This window comes from Eschrichtius robustus, chromosome 1, assembly GCF_028021215.1.
Source record: "Eschrichtius robustus isolate mEscRob2 chromosome 1, mEscRob2.pri, whole genome shotgun sequence".
In the NCBI taxonomy this organism is placed as follows: domain Eukaryota; kingdom Metazoa; phylum Chordata; class Mammalia; order Artiodactyla; family Eschrichtiidae; genus Eschrichtius; species Eschrichtius robustus.
In genome coordinates, this window is record NC_090824.1 from 73489949 (window position 1) to 73511829 (window position 21881).

At 47.3% G+C, this 21881-nt stretch overlaps 3 protein-coding genes across 9 annotated transcripts in view; 2 read left to right on the forward strand and 1 right to left on the reverse strand.

Annotated features, from left to right (window-relative positions):
- Window positions 1-18177, reverse strand: part of LOC137766473 (cathepsin G-like) — a 29222-nt gene extending 11045 nt beyond the window's left edge. For 2 of the 5 annotated variants that reach the window (XM_068546842.1, XM_068546851.1), the window contains exon 1: window positions 18055-18177. The gene's annotated coding sequence lies outside the window, so the exon portion shown is untranslated. Of the gene's footprint in view, window positions 1-3489; window positions 3603-3897; window positions 5271-6480; window positions 6568-7009; window positions 7046-18054 lie in introns of those variants that run through there. The other 3 variants (XM_068546813.1, XM_068546823.1, XM_068546832.1) reach the window with 3 other exon arrangements.
- Window positions 3516-6300, forward strand: CMA1 (chymase 1). The gene is made up of 5 exons (XM_068546865.1): window positions 3516-3573; window positions 4190-4340; window positions 5080-5215; window positions 5436-5690; window positions 6157-6300. Exons 1-5 carry the CDS (start codon window positions 3516-3518, stop codon window positions 6298-6300), a joined length of 744 nt encoding a protein of 247 aa, XP_068402966.1.
- Window positions 18178-18392: 215 nt separating the features above from the next.
- Window positions 18393-21878, forward strand: SDR39U1 (short chain dehydrogenase/reductase family 39U member 1). Of its 3 annotated transcripts, XM_068546904.1 has the most exons (6): window positions 18428-18453; window positions 18761-18867; window positions 18961-19043; window positions 19419-19540; window positions 20701-20844; window positions 21122-21878. In XM_068546904.1, the coding sequence occupies exons 1-6, from the start codon at window positions 18438-18440 to the stop codon at window positions 21532-21534; spliced, it is 885 nt and encodes a 294-aa protein (XP_068403005.1). In that variant the 5' UTR covers window positions 18428-18437; the 3' UTR covers window positions 21535-21878. The 3 variants fall into 3 exon arrangements, with proteins under 3 accessions (XP_068403013.1, XP_068403005.1, XP_068403021.1); XM_068546912.1 differs by lacking the exons at window positions 18428-18453; window positions 18961-19043 and adding an exon at window positions 18393-18425; XM_068546920.1 differs by lacking the exons at window positions 18428-18453; window positions 18761-18867; window positions 18961-19043 and adding an exon at window positions 19044-19112.
- Window positions 21879-21881: the final 3 nt, after the last annotated feature.

A 21881-nucleotide genomic window follows, 5' to 3' on the forward strand; every position in this document is an offset into this window, starting at 1 on the left:
GTTGCCTTATGTATTGAGGTGCTCCTATGTTGCATGCATATATATTTATAATTGTTATATCTTCTTCTTCTTGGATTGATCCCTTGAACATTATGTAGTGTCTTTCGTTGTCTCTTGTAACATTCTTTATTTTAAAATCTATTTTATCTGATATGAGTATTGCTACTCTAGCTTTTTTTTTTTTTAATTAATTTATTTATTTATATATTTTTGGCTGTGTTGGGTTTTTGTTTCTGTGCGAGGGCTTTCTCTAATTGCGGCAAGCGGGGGCCACTCTTCATCGCGGTGCAAGGGCCTCTCACTGTCGCGGCCTCTCTTGTTGCAGAGCACAGGCTCCAGACACGCAGGCTCAGTAGTTGTGGCTCACGGGCCTAGTTGCTCCGCCGCATGTGGGATCTTTCCAGACCAGGGCTCGAACCCGTGTCCCCTGCATTGGCAGGCAGATTCTCAACCACTGCGCCACCAGGGAAGCCCCCCAGCTTTCTTTTGATTTCCACTTGGAGTATCTTTTTCCATCCCCTCCCTTTCAGTCTGTATGCGTCCCTAAGTCTGAAGTGGGTCTCTTGTACACAGCATATATATGGGTCTTGTTTTTGCATCCATTCAGTGAGCCTGTGTCTTTTGGTTGGAGCATTTAATCCATTCACGTTTAAGGTAATTATCGATATGTATGTTCCTATTACCATTTTCTTAATTGTTTTGGGTTTGTTTTTGTAGGTCCTTTTCTTCTCCGTGTTTCCCACTTAGAGGAGTTCCTTTAGCATTTGTTGTAGAGCTGGTTTGGTGGTGCGAATTCTCTTAGCTTTTGCTTGTCTGTAAAGCTTTTGGTTTCTCCATCAAATCTGAATGAGATCCTTGCTGGGTAGAGTAATCTTGGTTGTAGGTTCTTCCCTTTCATCACTTTAAGTATATCATGCCACTCCCTTCTGGCTTGTAGAGTTTCTGCTGAGAAATCCACTGTTAACCTTATGGGAGTTCCCTTGTATGTTATTTGTCGTTTTTCCCTTGCTGCTTTCAATAATTTTTCTTTGTCTTTAACTTTTGCCAGTTTGATTACTATGTGTCTCGGCATGTTTCTCCTTGGGTTTATGCTGTATGGGACTCGCTGCTCTTCCTGGACTTGGGTGGCTATTTCATTTCCCATGTAAGGGAAATTTTCGACTATAATCTCTTCAAATATTTTCTCGGGTCCTTTCTCTCTCTCTTCTCCTTCTGGGACCCCTATAATGTGAATGTTTTTGCGTTTAATGTTGTCCTAGAGATCTCTTAGGCTGTCTTCATTTCTTTTCATTCTTTTTTCTTTATTCTGTTCCACAGCAGTGAATACCACCATTCTGTCTTCCAGGTCACTTATCCGTTCTTCTGCCTCAGTTATTCTGCTATTGATTCCTTCTAGTGTATTTTTCATTTCAGTTATTGTATTGTTCATCTCTGTTTATTTGTTCTTTAATTCTTCTAGGTCTTTGTTAAACATTTCTTTCATCTTCTCGATCTTTGCCTCCATTCTTTCTCCAAGGTCCTGGATCATCTTCACTATCATTATTCTGAATTCTTTTTCTGGAAGGTTGCCTATCTCCACTTCATTTAGCTGTTTTTCTGAGGTTTTATCTTGTTTCTTCATCTGGTACATAGCCCTCTGCCTTTTCATCTTGTCTATCTTTCTGTAGATGTGGGTTTTTTTCCACAGACTGCAGGATTGTAGTTCTTCTTGCTTCTGCTGTCTGCCCTCTGGTGGATGAGGCTATCCAAGACACTACTGACATAGTGAAAAGTAAAGCCACAGGGTGGGAGAATTAAGAAAGGGTTTATATCTGGGAGATATATGTTTATATATAAATCATATCTATGTTACCTTACAGGTCACTGGGAAGCCAATAATTTTGAAGTTATACATGGAATTGACAAATCTCTAGGTAATATAACTCAAAGAAACATACTCAGGAAGTTTAAATTGCCCTATAAACATTAAATAAATTGATTCCATTTTCAAAAATATTCCAGCAAGTACAGCCCCAGGCTCACATGGCTTCACTGGAAATATGTAAAAAAAAAAAAAAAAAAAAAAAAATTCAAAGAATGGTATACAATTTCTTTTGGAGAGTAGATGCTACCCATCTCCCTTATGAGACTAGCAAAACTTCAATGCCAAACCCAGTGAAGACAATATCCACAAATCAATCAGTGTGATACACCACATAAACAAATTGAAGAATAAAAACCATATGATTGTCTCAATAGATGCACAATAAGCTTTTGACAAAATTCAACACCCATTTATGATAAAAACTCTCCAGAAAGTGTGCATAGAAGGAACGTACCTCATCATAATAAGGGCCGTATGTGACAAACCTACAACTAACATCATACTCAAAGGTGAAAAGCTGAAAGCATTTCCTCTAAGATCAGGAACAAGACAAGTATGTCCACCCTCACTATTTTTGTTCAACATAGTTTTGGAAGTCCTAGTTATGACAATCAGAGAAGAAAAAGAAATAAAAGGAATCCAAATTGGAAAAGAAGAAGTTAAACTGTCACTGTTTGCAGATGACATGATACTATACTTAGAGAATCCTAAGGATGTTACCAGAAAACTACTAGAGCTCACCAATGAATTCTGGAAAGTTGCAGGATACAAAATTAATACACAGAAATCTCTTGCATTCATATACACTAACAACAAAAGATCAAAAAGAGAAATTAAGGAAACAATCCCATTTACCATCGCATCAAAAAAAAAAATAAAACACCTAAGAATAAACCTACCTAGGGAGACAAAAGACCTGTACTCAGAAAACTGTAAGATATTGATGAAAGAAATCAAAGATGACACAAACAGATAGAGAGATATACCATGTTCTTGATTTGGAAGAATCAGTATTGTGGAAATGACTATGTAGACCCAAAGCAATCTACAGATTCAACGCAATCCCTATCAAACTACCAATGGCATTTTTCACAGAATTAGAACAAAAAATTTTACAATTTGTATAGAAACACAAAAGACCCCGAATAGCTTTTTCCTGAAACTCTTGATTCATTCACATGTGTGTAAGTTTATGTTCATGTACACACACATAAATATAGTATATGCATTGGGTCGTTTTGCAAAATGTATTTCCTACTGTGGGTCATGGCCGTAAAAGTGCATGTGCTTTCTGAATGTGCAGTGTAAAGACTTTCCCCCACCCATGTCTCTGATGGGGCTTTAATGAGCTTCCCTACCTGGGAAAGACATGATCCCTCCATCTCCCACCACAGATGAGGCACCAGGCTTGAGAGCTCATCCCTGAAGCCAAGACTCAGGAGTTCAGGACTCAACCTTGTCTCCAGCAAAACAGAGGGCATCTCTGGGGGAACCTCTGATTAGAAAGATAACCAGCTCAGAATGAGAGAAGAAAAGGTGACCATGCAGTTCCTGTGGTTACCAGCCCTGCCCTGCCTTCACTTGCTGGGAGTTATAAACCCAAGACTGGAAAATAGAAGAGGCACCTGTCCTGGACGGCCTCTCTGAGAAGATGCATCATCTTCCTCTCCCCCTGCTGCTCTTCCTCCTCTGCTCCAGAGGTGAAGCTGGTGAGTGTTGGGGTCATTCCATCTGGAAGCTGCAGCATCAAGACTAAATAAGATTTTAGTCTGAAAGTAGCTGACTCTTAAACAGAACCCCAGATCTCTCCCCAAGAGCCCAGAGTGAAGTTTCCACTGGGGTTGTGGCCACCCATTCTCTGCAGCCTGTGGTAGTTCCCAGGAACAAGGAACCCCACTTTGATGGGGGGAAAGCCCAGAGCAGGCAGGATGAAGGGGGTGTCATCTCTTTATATAACGTGTGACACTGTGCTTAAAGTCCTGTGTTGCCTTCACCTTCTGGCCTTGTAATTTGGCCGATCTGTGAGCACTCACGGGCTATGAAGACGGTTGAGACAGGAACCTGGAGAGCTTGTCCTGCACGGTGACAGAGGAGAGTCGAGCAGGTGCAGAATGGGAGTGGGGGAAATCCGAGGTGAAACACGACGGCATGGCATCTGAGGCCGAGCTGGCTGCCGTGCCTGGAGGAAGAAGAGCAGGTACCAGAGCCACCAGAGAGGGAGGATGGGCAGATCACAGGAGGAGGATGCATTCGAAAAAAGCCTCTCCCAACTTTAACCCAGCTTGTGCATTCTCTGTGTTCAAGCCCTGGGGTTCTCTGTTCCAGGCGACATCATCGGGGGCACAGAGAGCAAGCCACAATCCCGCCCCTACAGGGCCCACCTGGAAATTGTCACTCCCCAGGATACGCTGGTGGCTTGTGGTGGTTTCCTGATAAGAAGGGACTTTGTCCTGACGGCTGCTCACTGTGCAGGAAAGTGAGACAACAGGGTCCTGTTTATCTCCAAATGGGAGGTAAACAGCCAGAGGGGCAACCAGGGACACCCCCTGGGGGGCCTGAGGGGGAGCTCCTGGGTCTGGGTCTCTTCAAGGAGAGGAAAGACTTGGGCTTAAGGAAATCGGTCTCATAATTGAATAGCTCCCCTGACACTAAGTCACTGTGAGCTCAGCTCCCCTCAAAGGAAAGGCGACCCCATCCCAGCACCCCTCTTCTAAAAGTAGCTCCCTCTCCCCGACCCCAGCACATGAGATATGGACTCACTCTTCAGGGTCCCACCCAGTTCTCTGGGCCACTTCCTCTATGTGCTTTCCAGGAACACTGGCCTTCAGTTCCCAGGGACCTGAACCCATCCTTTCCATGGGAGACAGAGAACAGCACCCACATGAGACACCAGCACTTCCCCCTTCCCTCTGACACCTCTGGCTCCAAAGGGCTGGCCCTGATTAGGAAATGCCAATCCTGTCCCCTGGGTCCTCCATGGCCTGCTCAGTCCCCAGCAAGTCCCAAGGGTCTTGGAAATTGTCTCTGTTCCCTGGGAAAGCTCTTCCCTGAGTAAAACCTGAGCCCTCCAATACCACAAGTGGCCCAGATAAGGGGGGCTGGGAAGAAACCATTGACCCTGGGAGAGACTCTGTCCCCTTTTCTCAGAATGGGCATATCTCAGGAGAAAATCACACTGTCACTGTTTTACCTTGTCCTTCTTCTCCCTCACAAAGGTCTATAATGGTCACCCTTGGAGCCCATAACATAAAAAAGAAAGAAGACACATGGCAGAAGCTTGAAGTCGTAAAACAGTTCCCTCACCCAAAATACAATGACTCTATTGTTCACCATGACATCATGTTACTGAAGGTGGAAATTCTTCTTCCCCTTCTCCACTTCCTGTTCTCCAGGGCTTCTCCTTCAGGTCCCATTGCCCTGACATTTCCCCAACCTGCCCCTGGACAGCGCCCCTCAACTCCCCCCCTTGGAAGTGGCTGTAATGTGAAGCAACCTGCCCTGTCCCTCCCTGATTGCCTCCAGTTGCCCCCAAGCCCATTTCTAGCTCTGACAGCCCTCGTTTCCTTCACAGCTGAAGGGGAAAGCCAACCTGACCCTGGCCGTGGGGACACTCCCCCTTCCACCCCAATTCAACTTCATCCCACCCGGGAGAATGTGCCGGGTGGCTGGCTGGGGAAGAACAAATGTTCAGGAGCCGGGCTCCAACACTCTGCAAGAGGTGAAGCTGAGACTCATGGAGCCCCAGGCCTGCAGACACTTCACTACTTTTGACCACAATCTCCCACTGTGCGTGGGCAATCCCCAGAAGACAAAATCTGCATTTAAGGTGATCCTCAGACTAGGGTCTTCTCCACAATCACTGTTCAGGGTCCGGACATCTCCTGGAAGGAGATGGAGTCAGAAGAGTGTCAGCCGGTGACAAAGTTTGAGATCACAGGACTGAGGAGCTGGAAACGTCCCTGTGCTGATCATCCTGCCGCGGCCCCATGCAGTCTCTGACTATCCCTCCCAGGCTGCTACACAGGGTCATGGGGCGCCAGGAAGGAAAGCAAGAAGCAGCATCAGACAGAGACATAGAACCTCATGAGGAACCAGGGTTCCCGCCACTGATGCTATTGGGTTGGCCAAAAAGTTCGTTCGGGTTTTTCCATAAGATGCTATGGAAAAATCTGAACGAACTTTTTGGCTAACCCAATAGGTCTGACCAACTCAGAGTTGGGACCATGGGGAGGAGTGGGTGGTTCCCTGGCTCACCTTTCCCCTCTCTCTCCCTTTCCCTCTCTGTCCCACAGGGAGACTCAGGGGGCCCTCTTCTTTGCGCTGGGGTAGCCCAGGGCATTGTCTCCTATGGACAGTCGGATGCAAAGCCCCCTCTCATCTTCACCCGGATCTCCCATTACCGGCCCTGGATCAATAAGGTCCTGAAAGAGAATTAACCTGGAACCTGGGTCAGCCTGAAGGGAAATCTGGAACCGGATCCAAGCAGGTTCTCTGTGCCACTCACTCTGGATCTGCCTCTGGTTCCTGCTCAAGTCCCACCACATCCCTAAGCCTCAGGAAGGCTCCTCCAGATCACAGAATTCCCAGTAATTCCCAATAAATGCCCGCTTCCAGACCTGAGCGTGTGTCTCCTCTCTCTGCTGCTCTCTCCTCCCAGCGTCAGGCATTCCATAAGCCTTGAAAGGGGTGGGTGTGTGATGTGTCTGTGAGAGAGACAGAGACGGAGAGGAAACGGTGAAGAAAAATAGGAAAGAAAGAAGAGAAAGGGATTCCCTGGAGAGGCAGGACCCGTATTTCCAACATAAAGAAGAAATTACACCAGATCCTTCCTTGCCTTCATCGTCAACTCAACACCAACTCTGATTTATCTTTAAGGATATTCAGAATCACTAAGAACATTTCGAATTGTAGGATGTTTAGAGCATCCCTGACCTCTCCACTAGATGTCAGTAGCAACAGTCTCGTCTCAACCAACTTATGAATCAAAACCATCTCCAGGCTTTGCTGTATGTCCCCTGGGGCTGTGGTTGGGGAGGGGTGAGGGAGCTGGGCAGGAATCACCCTCAGCTGAGAACCCCCAGTTTAGATGCATTTGGCACCGCGTTGGGCCCTCCTCACAGTCCCCCTCGATAGGAAAAGATCTACCATCTGTGGAGCTTTGATCTGAGAGGCAGAGAAGATCATCTGTCACTCATTTCTGCAAAACAAAAACATGGAACAGATAAGAGGAGGGACAGCATCACGAGTTCTGCACGAGAACGACAGCCACAAACGGCTGCTCCGTAACCAGCAGGAAGATGAAGGCCTAGAGCCTGCTTGGCCTCCAACTCTTGTCAGTTGAGGGACTGGCTGGAGGAGAGAAAAAGGGCGGGACAGGGACAGACACAGCAGGAGCCTGTGGCTGATACCACTCCTCGCTTCTGAGGGCATGGTGATTCCCTTCAATTAAGTGAACTCTTCCCAGAAATTCATCTTTAATAAAGAATCAGAGATATACACAAAAGTTTATGAATAAAAATTTTAATCTCAGCATTTTCAGTAGTAGAAAAACTAGATTCCCAGCCATGGAACAAAGTTTAAATAATAAATTCATATGATTGAATATTTTGAAGTTATTAAAAATTTATTTCAAAACATTGAATCACGTAGGAAAATGCAATGTAATAGAATGCTTTTTAAAAGCAACATAAATATCTCCCTGTAGTAGAATCTCAATTTTTGTAATTATATATTGTATGTATGCATAGAAAGACAACTAGAAGAAATTAACATCAAAATAATTATGGTGGTTATTCTAGAGGCTAGGATTAATAACTATCTTTATTTCCTTTATATGCTGGCTCCAAACCCCTGGTATTCTAACTATAGCTGACTCAGTACCATACATGGACCTACCTGTGCATAAGCACATACACCCATTCATTCTCCCGTTGGTCAAGGTTTGCTCTGTGGGGGGTAAATACCCTTGCACTTCCAGATCGCATCACTCAGCCCATATCCAGGATGTGGCTAAAGAAGCTAAGCCTTCATGGGAGCCCTTGGGTCAGTGCACAGGCATGGTGGTCTCTCCTTGTCAATTAGTGCCTTGCACGGACGTTCTTTTGTCTTTAGCAAAGGTAGTGGTGGCCAGGGATTTATACCCATGGGAATGGTGTGAGCTGGGAAGTATAGCTGATTGAGCTGATCAGAGGTAGTGGATAAAATGGTCCTGACGAAGCCTTCCCTATGCCACCCAAATCCACTTGCACCTTCTTACAGTATCTGGATCTTGCCTGAGAACAAGATGCCCATCCTTCTTTCCTGAGAGGGAAGGTACCAGTTCAAACCTTCAGTTTAATAGCCAATCACAGTCTCCTAAAAAGACCTAAAGATGGTTGGCAAATTAAGCTACAGGGTCCTGTGCTACAGCTGTTCCCGGGTCTTAATTGATATTTCTCATCTCACCCCTCTACCACCCATTCTAGATTTCCCTCCCCTTTGGCCAACACTTGAGTTGGCCTGGGTTATATGTCTGCTGGGGTTACCCAGACCTCTAACCCTGAGGGGGCTGAGTCTTTAGTTGCCTTATATTTGACAGGTTTGACTAGTTGCTGTTGCCCATTTGTAATGATCACTGAGCACTAAAGTACAAGGGATGTCCCCAGCGAATCCCCTGGGTTCAAGTCATGCTCTTCTCTTCGCCCTTTGTACAGCAACAACCCTAGCTTCTCATAGGCATCACGGTCAATTACTCCAGCCAGTATAGTACCTCCTTTCTTTGCCTGCTGGTCCACTGATATGAGGAGCCCAAAATGGCCAGGTGATAGTCACAACTGCCAGTTCATGGAGCCTTTACCACCTCCCTTGGTGAAAGCATTTTCTTCCTAAAAATTCGGACTCACAGCAACATGGCGTTTAACTTTACTCACTCCATGTAACTCCAGTGAAAGCTGCAGTAACTAAAAGAGCCATGCTTTATGGAAATGAGTGCCCTCTCTCTTTCTCCTTCTCCTTTTCTAACTTTTCGTCCACCTTCTCCTTTCCTTCCATCTCTTCCACCATCCCCACACCTACCCAAACCAGGCCAGGTCACAGATAAGCCAATATCGATTCATCAGAAGTGTCCCTAAAGGTGATCCTCAGTCCCATGGCTTCTGGCAGTCTCTATCCCTTGTACCCTCTTATCTACACCAAAATCATGTTTGTGACAAAAACCCAGAGAGCTCTCCCGAGCCCAAGGCCTTAGGACAAAGTGGGAAGCATCATGGGCCTGCAGGTCTCCAGAATCGCAGGTCTAATTAAGTCATCCACAGTAAATGAAAGGTATCAGGCCAATGAATGAGAGGCCAGTACAGGGTAGGATATCTCCAGCCCAGGAAAGGGATGCTTAGGCTTCAGCCAAACCTGGCCCTAGAGCCAACTCTGAGTGCACCTGAAATCCAGCCTGTCACTAACACCAGAGTGACCCCAAATTTCTAGAGAATTCTAGACAGAATTTTTGAAATTAAGCCAAGCCTCCCAACAAAAGCTTTTCTTAACATTCTTTGCCACATACTTGATGCTTATCACCACCTACCGCTGGAACCAGGACTGGGAAACCAGCCCAGAAGCCCTCCAGTCCCAGGATACCTGACTAGAGCCTACGGTGAATGCCGGGCCACAGTTCTGGGATCATCAAACAGACTTCACTCTGATTTATAGGAGACAGGAGGACAGGCCTTCCTGCCTGGCTCCTCCTTCTGAAGTAACTCTCCTGCCTCCATAGCCTCCCACACCTAGGCTCCCCACACTGAGGGACTGCCAAACATCTCCCGCTTGCTCCTGCCTCAGAGCTTGGGAGTCCTAACTCCAAATCTAGTTAGAAATGCAATACAATGCGAATTGAAGAAAGCAGAATATTCAAAAATGTACATTCACTTTGACTGCAACAGTGTGGAATACTGTACGTTTTGGGAGAAAACTGGACAGAATTCTTCAGAAATGGAGATAATTGTGTCAGAATTATAATTAAATAAATGGCTTATCCATTCTCTTTAAAATTATTTCCATATTTTTTACAAATGACCAAAAAAATGAAAAATGCAGAGAAACAAAAGTGCTTTCTGAAACTGCTTAGATGCTCAGCGAATGATCTTATCCCTGTTACTCCCATACACAGCACAGTCCCCAGGGAGCAGGGAAACCACAGGACACAGTGCCATGCTGTCCAGGAAAGAAGATGGGGGAGGGTAGACTTCCTCAGGATTGTCCAGAGGCTGTGCTGGGAGGGACCAGCTATGGGAGAACTTTAAGGATGCCCTGAAGGCAGTGTCTGGGTCTGCCCCGGGCCATGAGCCCAGAAAATAAGAAGCTCTTCTTGGACACAGAGTGTGGAAAAAGCTGTTGATGCCACACTGATCTCTTCAACCAGCTCACCCAGAAAAGACAAGATCAACCATCAGTGCCGATTTGATTCGGAGATGCAGAGAAAGTCACGGCTCCAGCTGTCAGATGCTGGGGTCTGATAAGAGGAAGGAAAACTTTACAACATCTGCAGGAGAATTAGCCCAAATATAAGAGGATTTCCCCATGCCATGGAAAAGAACAGCCTAGGACCTGCCCAGCACAAACACTACACAATTACAGTCCAAAGCAGACAGCTTCCCTGGGTTCTACCAAAAAGGCAGGGACAGAAGTGAGGAGGCTAGGGATTTCCCTGGTGGTCCAGTGGTTAAGACTCCACGCTTCCACTGCAGGGGGCACAGGTTCAATGCCTGGTCAGGGAACTAAGATCCACATGCCGCGAGGCGCAGCCAAAAAATTAATTAATTAATTAAATTTTTAAAAAAGAAGTGAGGAGGCTAAACAGTGTACCTCCACCCAGAGCTGAGCCTTCACCTAAGGCAATGGGAGCTGTCTCCCTCCCTCTCTGCCTCCCATCATTCCCCTGGTTACCTTGGCGCCCTCGCCATCCAGCCTGATATAGAGAATTGGTGGATAAACCTAAGGAAATCTCCCAGATATTAGAGCAAAAAAAAGACTGAAAAAAAACTAGAGAAATAAAAAGAAAATTGGAGCACCAGTCTAGGAAATTCAACACCTGAATGACAGAAGTTTGCATCAGCATAAAATTAAAACATTTTCAAATAGTTTACTTCCCAGCCCCCTTTCTCAGCACTGGAGGATGTGCTCCACCAACACAAGAGCATAAACCAAGAAGTGAAGAGAGATCCCAGGATGACAGCCTTTGGTGTGGGGAAAAATCAAAAGTGGGGAATTGGGCTAGTATTTTCATAACGTTCTTGCAGAATCACTTAATGATTTAACTATCTGCGTGCATATTTGATAATAATAAAGCACAGCAAAAGACAGGTGTCGAGTAGCTGATTTACTGGGGAATAGAGCATTCCAAACGCAGAGGGCTGGGAAGGGGTACATGTCCGCCAGATGGCACCACTGAGCAGCAGGCAAGACAGCGTGGGAGACAACCAAAGAGCTTGTATGTTGGGTGGATGGTGATAGAAGACAGGCATTCCAGGCACTGCAAGGTTAACTGGTTCTCATTTTAGATCTGGTGGGAAGACATTTCTGTGCATCACCAGCAGAGATGCAGGTAATGATTGCTGTAGGCGGTGCTGTCAGCAGCCAATGGTCTTTGCACAGAGCTGCAAACCAAGAGCGGCTGGAAGGCTACTTTATGCCTTCCAACCTGGGAGGCATAAAGTCAACCTGGGAGGGGCGGGGGGTTGTCCCACCTTCTTCCAGGGAGGCCAGCACCACCTGGCTTGGAGAGCCAGATGTCCAAGCTCAGGGCAGAGGACGGGGAGGTGCAAGCAGGCAGGCTTTGTTTGACCTGGTCTCCTCTCCCTGCCAGGCTTCACCTCCTATGTCGTCCCAGGAGTCCCCGCCTTGCTCAACACTCAACTTAACAGTGCTTTTCCTTTCCTCCTGCTTTTTTCCTTCTGCTGCTTGGCCTTTGTCTTCACAGAACCCAATTCAAGGTGAAAAACTATGATTCGGACGCCAAACCAACCCATGAGGCTCAATAAGGGCACTTGGTCATTCACTCACAGAGGAATGTGCGATTGGCCTATCTGCCTATAAGTATTGATATTATAATATCAAATTATAATATATTATTATGATTATCATCATCATATCGAGCATCATCAATATTGTTAGTCGTCATTATTGTGGTTGTTACTGTTATTATTACTGATTGCTGTTATTGTGGTTGTTATAAAATATTGAATAAAGTTTCTCTATCCGTGACAAAAAAAAAAAATGTCAGCCCTAAGCCAAGGAAGAGCAAGCTCAGTGCCAGGCAGGGCTGGGCAGGCAGTCCTCAAGGTCCCCAGGTTCATCAGAATCCAGCCCAGGTCCCAAGGGAAGCACTGCACTCTCTCTACAAGCCCAAGTCTGTGTGACCTCAACAACGCCCAGCACTTGTGGGGAGGCACAGAGGAGAGAGGCAGTAGGGCACTAGTAGGGCAATGTCGCCTACCCTGGCTGAGAGGGGATCAGACCCCTGATTTAGACAGGGCCTCTTCTCAAAAGCAGCCCAACCCTTCACATCCAGCCCAGCCTCCCGCTGGACTCAGAGCCCACTGGAAGTCCCATCACTAGGCAGCCTCGGCTTCCTTCAGCCTGCCCTGGACTTGGGGCTAGGACTCGCCCAGCTGGCCACCTTTTGAGCAAAAATGTGCCTCTCTGCCATGGCCCTGCCCTTAATCCATAAACAAATCGTGCTGTGCACCTACAGTGTCCCAGGCACAGGGAGACAAGAGTAAATAAGACAGGTTCAGTGCCTGCCCTATCAGAGCTCACAGTCTATGAGGCTTTGCCTGATTCAGGTAATAATCTCATTTTGAAAAAAATACAAGATGTGAAGTTGTGTCATTTGTATAGAATAATGCAAAGTTCACAAATATTTTTTCATTTAACCCCAAAAGCACAGTATGATTAGAGCTGGAACACTAAGACTTATCGCTGAAAAGTTGTATGGTTTAGTGGTTAAGCATGCCAGCTCTGGAACTGACTGCCTAGGTTCAAATCCCAGCTCTGCCACTTAGTAGCTATGTGCCGACCATAGGCAAAATACTTAATGTCTTTACGCCTCGGTTTCTTCATGTCTGAAATACAGGTATTTATAGTTCCCATCTCATACAGCTGTTGTTAGCATTAAATGAACCAATATTCTGCTTAAAACACAGAAGAGCTCAATGTAAGTTAGCTATCATTGCTATCACCTAATCCAAACCCCTAATTGTGTAATTAGAACCCAGAAAGGTAAAAGGACTTCTACAGTCATACAAAGTTTCTGACCCTTAACCAAGGTTCTATTCTCTCTGTCACTGATCTTCTCAGGAACTAGAAAATTCACTCAAAGGAACTTAACTTACCCACCTGCCACTCTAACCAAATGCTTAAACCCTCCTACCTCATCCTCAGCTGATGATCACCAAGCAAGGTGGCTACTCCACTTTCTGACCATTCAGATTAGAAAGTTCTCAAACTAAAATCTGCTTTTTGCAAACATAGTTCAAAAGGATACATGCACCCCAATGTTCATTGCAGTGGTGTTTACAATAGCCAAGACATCGAAGCAATGTCCATCGACAGAGGAATGGATAAAGAAGATGTGGTGCTTATATACAATGGAATATTACTCAGCCATTAAAAAGAATGAAATAATGCCATTTGCAGCAACATGGATGGATCTAGAGATTATCATACTAAGTTAAGTAAGTCAGACAGAGAAAGACAAATATCATATGATACAGCTTATATGTGGAATCTAAAAAAAAAAATGATACAAATGAAGCAAAAGGTGGGTAACAGAGCAGGGAGGAGGGTGGATCTGAAGAGGTGAGTGGAGAATAGGGCCTTTTTCCTGTCTGCACCCAATCCCTGAGAGAACCTTCCATTGAGTCCTTTGGCCTGTTCTGTCTCTCACGTCTTTGGTTGACAGTCCTAAAGCCACACCCCTTCCAGGAATCACATCACAAATAAATTACTTGCACTCAAGTCTTTGTTATCAGGGTCTGTTTCTGGGAAAACCCAAACTAACATACCCCCCGAAATCAAGATTTATTAAATCTACTATAATTAGTACAATGTGATGTTGATGCAAAGACAATCAATTAGAGCAATGAAACAGAACGGAGTCCAGAAAAAGACACATTCATCCATGGACACTTGGTTTATGGCAAAGGAGGAAGTACAGGGCAGTGGGAAAGGACACTCATTTCAGTGCATATTGCTGGGTCAAGTGAATATCCATGGGGAAAAATGAAATTTGACCCCTATCTCACACACACACAAACATCAGTTCCAGGTGTCCCACACATTAAAAATAAAATAATAAAACTTCTAGACAATATGACAGGAGTATCTTTATCACCTTGGGGTTTAGAAAGATTTCTTCAAGGCACACAAAAATTACTAACCTTAAAACAAGTTTCTCAACCTTGCACTACTGATATTTTGAACAGGATAAATTTTTGTTGTGGGGGAATGTCCCATGCATTGTAGGATGTTTAAAAGCATCCCTGGCCTCTACCCACTGATGCCAGTAGCACCACCACCACTGCCCCGGTTATGACAATGAAAAATGTCTCCAGAACATTGCCAAATGTCCCCTGGGGGAAATGTTGCCATGTTTGGTGAGGGGGGACAGAACACACAGTTAAAATTGAATCTCAGATTCAACAACAACAACAACAAAAATAGTGTGTGTCCCAAAAATTTCCTGGGAAAAAATTAAATGTTTTCATTGTTTATCTGATATTCAGATTTAACTAGGGGTCCTGTATTTTATCTGAAATTCACCCTCAGTTGAGAATTACTGTCTTAAAGGAAAAATGATTTGATAAATTGGATTACAAGAAGGACTTCTCATCAAAAGACATCTTTAAGAGAGTGAAAAGGCAAGCCACCCAGTGGAGGAAGATCCTTACAGCACATATGCCAACAAAGGGCTCACATGCAGAATTTATAGATAATGCCTGTCAATCAATAAGAAAAAAAAAAGACAACCCGAAAGAAACACTGACAGACTTGAACAGGAAATTCACAAAATAAGATATCCAGATGGCCAATAAACATATGAAAGGCACCCAACCTTATTAGTAATCAGGAAAATACAAATTAAAACTACAATGCAACTGGGACTTACCTGGTGGCACAGTGGTTAAGAATCCGCCTGCCAATGCAGGGGACACGGGTTCGAGCCCTGGTCCGGGAAGATCCCACAAGCTGTGGAGCAACTAAGCCCGTGCACCACAACTACTGAAGCCCGCGCGCCTAGAGCCCGTGCTCCACAACAAGAGAAGCCACCGCAATGAGAAGCCTGTGCACCGCAATGAAAAGTAGCCCCTGCTCACCGCAACTAGAGAAAGCCCGCGCACAGCAATGAAGACCCAATGCAGCCAAAAATAAAATAAATAAAAATTAATTAAAAAAAAAAAAAAAAGTCCATGGGTTCAAGTCCCAATCTAGGTTTTGGCCAGGTTCGAGTCCCAGCACGTGGGTTCAAGTCCCAATCTGAGTTGCTTGGTTTCACTTCTATCTCCACAAACTCTGGGGTCTAAAGAGACTATGTTAAAAAAAGGGACCAGGGCTTCCCTGGTGGCGCAGTGGTTAAGAATCCGCCTGCCAAGGCAGGGGACACAGGTCTGAGCCCTGGTCCGGGAAGATCCCACATGCCGCGGAGCAACTAAGCCCGTGCGCCACAACTACTGAGCCTGCGCTCTAGAGCCCGCGAGCCACAACTACTGAGCCCGCGCGCCTAGAGCCCGTGCTCCGCAACAAGAGAAGCCACCGCAATGAGAAACCCGTGCACCGCAACGAAGAGTAACCCCTGCTCACCGCAACCAGAGAAAGGCCGCGCACAGCAACAAAGACCAAATGCAGCCAAAAATAAATAAATAAATTTATAAAACGGGTGACCAGAGGGGCTCTAGGCTCCTTTATCTGTTGGGTCTCCATGTTAGGATCTTGGTTGATTGGTTGGTTGGTCCTGTCATACTTTAATTAGAAACTATGTGAAATGATGATGTGAATAGCATTTAGCAAATTACATCCCAGAGCCTGAGAGAAGTTGCAAAAATCTGCCCAAGCAAGATGAAGCAGGGGGCATTCACAAAGAGCTGGCATGGGGGAAGGTGCAGAGTTGCCAGCAAACCCCTTATCCTGCCCTGCCCTAGTCCACGCTGACAGGAAGATCTCTCCCTGAGTCCTGGCTTCCTGACCCGCCCCACAGTGATGGCCTGACCACCCAGAGAGACTGTGCTCAACTCCTTTTGCTGTTTCAGGAAGCAGCTGTGGGGGAAACTGTCCCATTTCAATGAAAGAAGTCCTTGTGATTGCTACAGACTCAGGAAGGACCCTTGTCTTCCTGAAGGGCACCAGGTGCACTTGCCCCTACACCCAGATGTGCAGACAGAAATTTCTCAGGTCTTGTTGTCTGGCTCGGATTTGAACGTTTTAACTGCCAAAGTGTCAGATGGACTTTGAGATCTGCGAACGGTTTAACTTAACTAGATCAGTTGTCAAAGGAGAGGCTGAGGAGGAGGGAGAAGCTGACCCACCCATCTCCAGAACCCCAGAGTAAAAAGACTCTAAGGCATTACAAACCTGCTCTCCATAAGCCTCCCAGGGGAGGAGGAGTGGTTGCTGGGATCAGAGCGCTGTCCCTATGTATGTCCCCTCTTACAAGGGGCACAAAGCTCTGGAAGGGATTCCCACCTCACTTCCATGAGGATACTGATGGACCTCCACCCTCCTGAATCTGTGGTCTAAAGGCATCTGATTTAGCAGACTCTCCTCCCCCTCTCCCCACAGCTCCCCACCCCCTCACTGTCCCAGGTATTGTCTCCTGTCAACCAGGTCTCTAGGTTACAAAGACTGACTGACAACACACAAGATAGCCTCAGTCCCAAAGCACACTTTGTTTTTGGTCTCTGGAGAGTTCTTTTATTTTCTAGCTAACTCGACCATGCATTTAAGTGAAGATGTGTTCAATTCTATCCAGCATATCCATTTGTAACGGGAGTGTTTCAGGATTCATATGCCACAAAGTGTTCCGCCCACATTTTTTTTTTATATATATATTTTTAAATATTTATTTATTTGGCCGCGCTGGGTCTTAGTTGCGGCATGTGGGATCTTCGTTGCTGTGTGCAGTATCTTCGTTGCGGCATGTGGGATCTTTAGTAGCAGCATGCAGATTCTTTATTTGCGGCATGCTAACTCTTAGTTGCAGCATGCATGTGGGATCTAGTTCCCTAACCAGGGACCAAACCCAGGCCCCCTGCATTGGAAGCACAGAGTCTTAACCACTGGACCACCAGGGAATTCCCCCACATACTTTTAAAAGATCATTCCACTTGCAGTGTGTGGAACAGTTTGGAGAGAAAAAAACATGCAGAAGCAGAAATCTATTAAAGAGACTATTGCATAAAATAGACCAAAGAGGATAATAACTTGAAGAAGAGTCATGGTGGCAGAGATAGAAATAGATGGATCTGGGAGATATTTAGTAAGTAAAATCAAAAGGGTTTTAGATATCCAAGAAGATATATCCAGTGGGAAGTTTTTATAGGATTCAGGAGCTCTGAGGCTCTCCTATAGTTCATAGGCGATTCGGGAAGTCTTCTTTGAAAAAACTGGTAACCGAATTCACCGAGGTAGATTCTTGGGAGAAAGTGCACAATGGGAAGAAAGGAAGATCCGTAGGATCCAGCTTTGAGGAATATCAACATTGTAAGACCTTAGAGGAGGTGGAGCAAGCAACACAGACTGAATAAAGCTGGGCGAAAGACCCAGAAGAGAGTGTGGCTTTCCTTGAGGCCGAGAAAAGAGCATTTCCAAAGGGAGGGAGGAGTCAGCAAGTGTCCAGTGATACAGAGGTCAAGAAAAACGACTGAAAACTAGGCATTAGTCTTGGTGACACGTGGGAAATTAGTGATATTGGCGAGAGGGGCAATGAATGATAAAGGCAAAGCCAGACGGATGTGAAGTAGAAGTAGAAAATGGACACCACTCTTTTAAGAAGTTTGGCTATGAAGTTAAAGAGAAAGATAGGACATTAGCGGAGGAAGAAGAGCGCTGGAGAAGGGTTATTTTAAGTCGAGGGGAACTTGAGAACGTTTAAATGCCGACAGGAAGGAGCCGGAACAGGGAGAAGAAAAGGTGAAATAATAGGCCGGGTAGAAAGAAATCCATTGTACCTCTGGGCGGATTCTCTTGTACTACGTATCCACCACACTGAAGAGACAGCCAGAAGCCGGAGGATTGAGCAGCTTCGAACTTTAGGTCAAAGGTTTTTTCTACACTAAAATCTTCCCTCCTCCGCCTCCTCCCCTTCTTTCCCCGCCCCCTCAGTCTATTTCTCCACCCCCCGGCCTCCTTGCCAAGATCCCCGCCTCTCCTTGCAGTGAAATATACAGCCTTCACTACGAATTCTTCCGGGTCGCCAGGCAGGGCCACGCCCAGTCCTGCCCGCCCCACAAGTGGAGGGCGCTTCCCGAAAGACGCATGCGCAGAAAGGCTGCGGTCGTCCTAGAGGAGGTGGACTGTAAATCTTGCGCAGGCGCGTGAGGTCCTGGTCGCTATGAGGGTTCTTGTGGGTGAGGGAGGGCAGGAAGGGGGAGTGGGAGGAGGCCGGTTTATACAAAGAAAACATAGCCAGAAGTTGAGGGCTAGGAGGCCGTTTCTGAGAGAGGGCACCGTCTCGTGCACAGGCAACCTGGCCTTGGCCTCAGAGCCCGAGAAGCCGAATCTCCCTAAGCTCTGTGACCTGTGTCACCTCTGCATCGCGGGGAGGGGGCGAGGAGGGGAGAAGTCTGGCGTCAGATGGGAGGGCACCGGAAGAGGGGGCCACGTGGGGATGCAAGGCGCCCCCGGGAGGGTAAACACCTCTCATTTTCTGATCAGGTGGCGGGACGGGCTTCATTGGGACAGCCCTAACCCAGCTGCTGAAGGCCAGGGGCCACGAAGTGACTTTGGTCTCCCGAAAGCCAGGGCCCGGTCGGATCACGTGGGTATGTCCAAATTCTGGAAGCATGGGGGGTGGGGGGGCCTAGTTTGGTGGCGCAGGGCGAGGGCTCGCGGGCACTGTGTGCTTTCTGCAACAGGATGAGCTCGCTACGTCGGGGCTGCCCCACTGCGATGCCGCCGTCAACCTGGCGGGAGAGAACATCCTCAACCCTCTCCGAAGGTCAGGCGGGCCCTGAAGCTGACATCCTTCAGAGCAGAGGGAGGAGAGGGCCGACTCTGAGGAGAACCTGTGAGCTGTGGAGAATGGGACTTCCAGATTGAGAACTCAACCCATATCCCGGACTGCTCATTCCCCCACCCCCACTCCTCCACACCCACTTGCCCGTCTTCCCGCCCAGCTGGTGGACCTTACTCCCCACTCAGGATGCCCAAAGTCGGCATACCTTTTCCTTCTACAGAAGAGATGGACCATTTCTCTAAGCTGCAATGCAGGGTTTTATTAGAAACGGATATGGATGGGCCCCAGGAAAGGAGAGGGAAGGAAGGGTATGTGCATGTATTTAGTGGCATTTTATTTCCCCCGTTTCTCCTGCAGGTGGAATGAAGCCTTCCAAAAAGAGGTTCTCAGCAGCCGCCTGGAGACCACCCAAATGCTGGCTAGAGCCATTGCCAAGGCCCCACAATCCCCCCAGGCCTGGGTCTTAGTCACAGGTGTAGGTATGTCCCACACCACCAACCCTTAGACTAGCCAGGGAAAGGAGGGAGCACAGTGAGGGGCAACTCAGGCCCCAGAGTGCTGGTCTTTTCCAAGCACGGGAACTACCTAGGCCCTCATTCCATGCATATTTCTCCTGACTTTTGTGTACTTTCACTGAGAAATGGGGACCTCAGAGAAAGTGAGGGGAGTGGCACTGCTCCCAGTGCCAGGGAAAGTCCCACCTACTTGCAGGTCCCTTATTTCTTTTTTTTTTTTTTTTTTAATTTATTTATTTATTTATTTATTTTTGGCTGTGTTGGGTCTTTGTTGCTGCGCGTGGGCTTTCTCTAGTTGCGGCGAGCGGGGGCTACTCTTTGTTGCAGTGCGCGGGCTTCTCATTGCGGTGGCTTCTCTTGTTGCAGAGCACGGGCTCTAGGCGCACGGGCTTCGGTAGTTGTGGCACGCGGGCTCAGTAGTTGTGGCACGCGGGCTCAGTAGTTGTGGCTCGCAGGCTCTAGAGCGCAGGCTCAGTAGTTGTGGCGCACAGGCTTAGTTGCTCCACGGCATGTGGGATCTTCCCGGACCAGGACTTGAACCCATGTCCCCTGCACTGGCAGGGGGATTCTTAACCGCTGCGCCACCAGGGAAGCCCCAGGTCCCTTATTTCTTATAGCACAGTTCTTTAGGAACAGAATTCTTGATTCTTGTATTTTACCTTTGGGACCAAATAACAAATATATACACACACACATTAGCCACTATTCTAAGTGATTTGCACATATTACATTTAATCCTCACGAGAAACCTATGCGGTAGGTACTATTATTCCCATTTTAAAGATGCAAAAATTCTGCACAGAGAGGTTATGTAATTTGCCTGAAGTCACAGAGTTAATAAATGGTGGAGCTGAGATTAAAACTCAAGGCAGTCTGGCACCCGTCTTTGTTCTTAGCTTCTCACTCTAGCACCTCAGCTTAGCCCCATAACTAGAAATAAGAATGACTCCAGGGCCAGAACAGGTCAGCTCATGGAGAAGATCAAGGGGAAAATATCCATGGCTCTGAGTTCCCATGGGGAGATCCCAAGGGCCAAGGAGGGTGAGGCCAAGGGGAGCCTTGACTGCAAAGGGCCAGACAGGACCAAGGACACCCAGAGCAAACAAGTGCTGTTCCACCGGCAGCTTACTACCAGCCCAGCCTGACAGCCGAGTATGATGAAGACAGCCCAGGAGGAGATTTTGACTTCTTCTCCAACCTTGTAACCAAATGGGAAGCTGCAGCGAGGCTTCCTGGAGATTCTACACGCCAAGTGGTGGTGCGCTCCGGTGAGAACCAGGGGCCTGGGTATCAGACAGGGTTGGAATGTCTTCTCTGGGCTGGGAGGGGGGGGCGGATAAGGGGAGCTGGGCTTACAGAGGATGCCTCCACTTCTAGCTAACATACAGGTGGGAGGGCGGGACATCCCAAAGAGAGCCACACCCCTTGCCTGCCACAAAGCAAAGTCAGCATGGGGAAAAGGTGAGGAAGGGGAAGCAGGGAGGAACAGTGGGACTGCCTGGAGGCTGAGGGGCCTTCCTGTACTGTCCTTCTTGCCTGCTCTAGGGGTTGTGCTGGGCCGTGGAGGCGGTGCCATTGGTCACATGCTGCTGCCCTTCCGCCTGGGCCTGGGGGGCCCCATCGGCTCAGGCCACCAGTTCTTCCCCTGGATTCACATCAGAGACTTGGCGGGAATCCTGGCCCATGCCCTTGAAGCAAGCCACGTGCAAGGGGTCCTGAACGGAGTGGCTCCAGCCTCCTCCACTACCAACGCTGAGTTTGCCCGGGCCTTGGGCACAGCCCTGGGCCGCCCAGCCTTCATCCCTCTCCCCAGCACTGTGGTACAAGCTGTCTTTGGGCGAGAACGTGCCATCATGCTGCTGGAGGGCCAGAAGGTGGTCCCAAGGCGGACACTGGCTGCTGGCTACCAGTATTCTTTCCCAGAGCTGGGGGCCGCCTTGAAGGAAGTCATAGGCTAGGTGGGGGAGGCTCAAGGAAGGGCCTGTTGCCTGTCCCTCAGCGAGGGCTTCCTAATGAGAAACTATGAGCTCAGGTTCTCCTCTACTTGAAACCTGAAACCATCTGGTTCTTAGGGAGTCCTCTTTCTTTCTCATTGTCCTGTTGCCTCATCTTATTTAACTGAGAGACTGTCCGCTGTTTCAAGGTTGCAGTCTCATCAAGTTGGGACCTTAACCTCTTCAACTGCTCCTAAATAAATTCCCAAGTTTGGTTTCCCTGCATGTCCTGTTCCTGGCCCATTTCTCCTTTTTGCTGTGTAGAGAATGTTCCGCGGTTTAGGCAATAAAGATAAATCATCTCACTAGCT

Coding starts and splice junctions, on each gene's coding strand:
- SDR39U1 (XM_068546904.1), top strand. Junction 18,868..18,960: donor GGCCCGGTCGGATCACGTGG/GTATGTCCAAAT, acceptor TTTCTGCAACAG/GATGAGCTCGCTACGTCGGG. Junction 19,541..20,700: donor GGTCTTAGTCACAGGTGTAG/GTATGTCCCACA, acceptor TTCCACCGGCAG/CTTACTACCAGCCCAGCCTG.
- CMA1 (XM_068546865.1), top strand. CDS start 3,516: ATGCATCATCTTCCTCTCCCCCTGCTGCTCTTCCTCCTCTGCTCCAGA. Junction 3,574..4,189: donor CTGCTCCAGAGGTGAAGCTG/GTGAGTGTTGGG, acceptor TCTCTGTTCCAG/GCGACATCATCGGGGGCACA. Junction 5,216..5,435: donor ATGACATCATGTTACTGAAG/GTGGAAATTCTT, acceptor TTTCCTTCACAG/CTGAAGGGGAAAGCCAACCT.